At 42.7% G+C, this 4,268-nt stretch overlaps 1 protein-coding gene across 3 annotated transcripts in view; it reads left to right on the top strand.

The window, feature by feature from the left end:
* LOC101858465 overlaps positions 1-2,234 on the top strand; it is a 35,707-nt gene extending 33,473 nt beyond the window's left edge. For 2 of the 3 annotated variants that reach the window (XM_035973640.1, XM_035973641.1), the window contains 2 exons: positions 533-625; positions 1,954-2,234. In XM_035973640.1, coding sequence (XP_035829533.1) covers positions 533-625; positions 1,954-2,190 — 330 coding nt within the window. In that variant the 3' untranslated portion in view covers positions 2,191-2,234. Of the gene's footprint in view, positions 1-532; positions 626-1,196 lie in introns of all 3 variants that reach the window. The other variant, XM_035973642.1, reaches the window with a different exon arrangement.
* The last annotated feature ends 2,034 nt before the right edge of the window (positions 2,235-4,268 follow it).

Here is a 4,268-nt window from a genome sequence, read left to right as displayed (position 1 = left end):
CACACACACACACACACACACACACACACACACACACACACACACACACCAGACCCAGACACACCAACAACCCAGACACACCAACCCAGACACACCAACCCAGACACACCAACCCAGACACACAACCACACCCACACACCCACATAAACACTAAACATTAAAACAACTTTTTAGAAATATAGTGATATAACATTTCTTGGTGAGAATTTTGACCGAGCTGTTTTTTGACACGGTATACTGATGTAAATGGGACAAATTGATAAAAGACCAAATGCGGTAGCTCGCTAGAAATCGGTGTCGTCAGTTAAAAGTCATCTTTAAAAAAGCCGTCCCTTTGTCGGACTAGCTGTAGCATGTTCAAAAATATTTTTGGTGCGGACCGACACTTTCGCTGGGTGGCTCATTTTTAAAACAACCGTGTCATTGTGTCATTCTCGCTCTGTGGGTATTTCTAAATAGTGTTTCCGAGCCCTCTGACTTCGTAACCGGAACAATTTTGGTCAGGTCCGTTTTTCCCTTTCTCTTTCCCCAGAACTCGGAGTCTTCGCGGGCACCAGACGGAGCCAGGCATATCTTGCCCATAATCATAGAGGAGCCAGAGCCTATTTCTAGTGACGAGGAGATGGTGAGTTTTGAGGGGGATTCCGGAGACGGGGAGGAGGATAGTGGGGATTTTGAGGAGGATAGTGGGGATTTTGAGGAGGATAGTGGGGATTTTGAGGAGGATGAGAAATTTTTTTCTAGCGACGATAGTGATTTTGGGGAGCGGGCTGAGGACGAGGTAGACTTTGACCAAATTTACAGAGTGTTGTTCGTGGATACGGACGACGAGGTGGAAGATGACAGCGGGTTGTTTGAGAGTTAATTATAGAACTCTTTACCGACAGGAGAAACAACGGAGCAGGTAGGTGGGGGAGTGGGGTGGGGAAGTCTGTTTGTTTTAGTTGATTGAGTTTGTATGTGTGTAAAATATATGATGATTATGATGATTATTATTATTGTTGCTGTTGTTGTTATTTTTATAACCTACTTTTTATAATTTTTAATTTAAGGAATGAATGAATAAATTTTGTAATGCTTTGGCATGTCTGTAAAATTATCATTTTTTACAATAATAAGTTTTATTTCAGAAGACATTTTTCTAAATTTCCTTTTTTTTTTCCCCTGTGTGCATTGTTTTTTCTCTCTTCCCGAAGAGTTTCCTCGACGTGACCCTGAGTCTGGCTTCTAAGGGAACGACAAAGTATTCCAATATGGGAAATGAGACTAGTTGATGCATGTGTGTGTAGTTTGTGTCTTTGTTCTTATTTAGCATGATAAGACGCCTCAGTTGATGCTTTTGATGTTAAGGAGCGGGCCTGTCTCCGTAGGATTTAATAGTCCCTTCAGCTTCCTGCTTCCGTATCTGTGGCCAGTCCAGTTTGTCCGTGTGTCTCATGCGTGGTTTGTTCCTAGCTTGAGACTGAGGCAGCAGTACCTTTGTGAGTGTGATGGGGTTGGGGGTAAGGTGTGAAGTAAAAAAGTTGATGAAATTTGAAGAGAAGCGAGGGGGAGGGGGGTGTAGATAATTTTTTCGATAAGCTGCACTTTTGAGTAATCACTGTATTTTAAAGAATCCGTTTTGATGCAAGTGTAATAGGTAACAGCTTTTTGGGGGCATGAGCTGTTTCCATCTTTCAACCAGTTTGGGGAACTCTTTCTGAGGGGTTAGGGGTTAGTGGGGAACTGACCCCTGACCCCTCATTACGTAAGATGTCAGTTTCGGCTGTTGGGGGAAGTGCAGGGGGTGATAAAATTATGTGGGGTGACAGGTGTCCGCGGGGAACTGGAACTGGCCCACGTCACCGGTTATGGGAAAATAGCAAGTTCTTTAACGGCGTCAGCAGGTATCGGGTACGGGACCAAATTGTAGGGAACGTTTTTGTTATCGCTTATTTGTTTTGTCTTCCACAGCTCACAGACTTCCCCTCCCCACTCCCCCCCTTGCGGAAGTCGGAAGTACCGGGCCTCACCGTGGCGCAAGGGTGTAACGCTCTGTTCAAACCAGAAGGGTGGCCGGGAAAACGATGGTTCGGGCAACGGCCCACTTTCTGGTTGGAACCGAGCGGCCAACACGGTACTACGCAGAGCATAGAACATGTGAAATGTACATCCCGGCGGCCGCCGCACTGCTTTGGCAATGTGTTGTAAACTATGAGAAACCGGCAGTATGGAAATAAAAGTTCAAATCGGTAGCAAAATGTGTTTGTTCTCTTTGTTTTCAAATCAGTCCTCCCGTTTGTCATGTACTCTATGTTTTAAAAATCAGTCTTCCCTGTCTGTCCTATCCTCTATGTTTTCAATTCAGTCTTTCCTGTCTGTCTTGTTTTTTTATGTTTTCCAATCAGTCTTCCCTGTCTGTTAAATCACTACAATTAGTTTGGATAATTAGCCGGGCCCTGGGCGGTTACGGTGCACCTGTTGTGTAAATACAGACCATGGACACTTGGACAAGATTTACATAATGTGCTGTTTTGCCTGTGACGGTATTCCAGCTGACAGGCGGTCTTAGGCCCCCTACTCGATGAACAAAAAATACCCCTACCCACACAGGAATCGAACTCTGTCTTTTGCAAGCCACGGTAGGGTGAAACAAAAAGTTTTGAAAAAGATGGGGACAGAACATTTCCGGACGAGAGTTGGGTCAGAGCTGTTTTCTCTGTCTCTCTCTCTCTCTTTCTCTCTCTCTCTCTCTTTCTCTCTCTCTCTCTCTTATTCTTCTTCTCTCTCTCTTCTCACACACACACAGAGTTTTCAGTCCCCCTCGACATAGAAAAAGAAATCAGCTTCTTTTGGTGAAACCAGGGAATAGAATATTTCCTTATGATAGTCGGACTGGAGACTTATAGGTACACTGGTGTGACAAATTCTAGATAAAAGACAAAGGGCTCTCTCTCTCTCTCTCTCTCTCTCTCTCTCTCTCTCTCTCTCTCTCTCTCTTTCATTCTCTTATTTCCTCGCTTTCTCTGTCTCTGTCTCTCTTTCTCTCTCTCTCTCTCTCTCTTTCTCTCTCTCTCTCTCTCTTTCCCTCTCTCTTTCTCTCTCTCTCTCTCTCTCTCTCTCTCTCTCTCTCTCTCTCTCTTCTCCCCCCTCTCTCCCTCTCTCTCTCTTTCTCTCTCTCTCTCTTTCTCTCTCTTCTCTCTCTCTCTCTCTCTCTCTCTCACTCTCTCGCTCTCAGTATATATTGTAAATCTATGTCTTTTTCGCTAAAGCGAAACTGGATATCTCTGGGGAACGTGTTGTAGATCTGGCCCTTGATCTGGATTCAGAACATAAGGTAATGATTAGATAGCTTTGATATTTTATCGTAGGTGAATTCTGGTCAGTTTAATATAGCTCTAGGTCTAGATATTGTATCGTATAGAACCTAACAAAACTCACCTAGTCTCCTAAAGGAGAAAGACTAGATCTGAATCTAGATATTTAGACTTAGGCCTAGGCCTAGACTTGCCTCTCCTTCTAGTTCTTAGTCTAGATCTAGATCTAGAAAGGCATTCCCTAATTTTTTATAGCTTACTAATGACTAACTAGAACCGCTGTGTTAGCTGGACACTGCATGCAATGTACAGAGATAGGACTGGCCTTTGTAGATCTAGATCTAGGGTGGTTTAGTGTTTGATTGGAACAGCACATTTTGAGCCTAACCCTAATACTAATACTAATTAAGTACAACAAGTAAGCTTCCTATTACCGAGTAATGGCATTCACTAGCTAGTAGTGCTATATCTAAATCTAGATCTAGGCGAATAATTCATATGTACCTGTGCATTTCACTATGGGGGTAAAATAATTGCAACAAAGATGATTTTGGTGTCGTTACAACCAGTAGACCTTCCTCTATAACATACTGAAAGTCAGCATGCATCTTAAAGAAAGAAATATGTTAAAAATGACGTTTAATTGTATAGTATCGAAATCGTCAAATATCGATACCCAACTATTTCAGAATCGTACGTCATATCTCACAATACAAAAATCTTACACCACTGCACGGGGCTCTGTCCTCTAAAACTCAGGTTTCTTATCCTAAATGGGGGACTTTGAATTCTAAACTCTCAAAATTATAACGGGGAGCTAAAAAAGTTAGAGTATTAATGTACATTGAGTACTCGATACTAGTAGCCACGTGGACAAGATTTTTACAAATGAGAGATGAGAAAAAGTGAGGGTCGTGGTGAAGAAGAAGAAGAAGAAGAAGAAGAAGAAGAAGAAGAAGAAGAAGAAGAAGA

This window comes from Aplysia californica, unplaced genomic scaffold (genome assembly GCF_000002075.1).
Source record: "Aplysia californica isolate F4 #8 unplaced genomic scaffold, AplCal3.0 scaffold01577, whole genome shotgun sequence".
Taxonomy (NCBI): domain Eukaryota; kingdom Metazoa; phylum Mollusca; class Gastropoda; order Aplysiida; family Aplysiidae; genus Aplysia; species Aplysia californica.
Note: the sequence above shows the minus strand (reverse complement) of the source record. Positions and strands in the feature narration are given on the sequence as shown.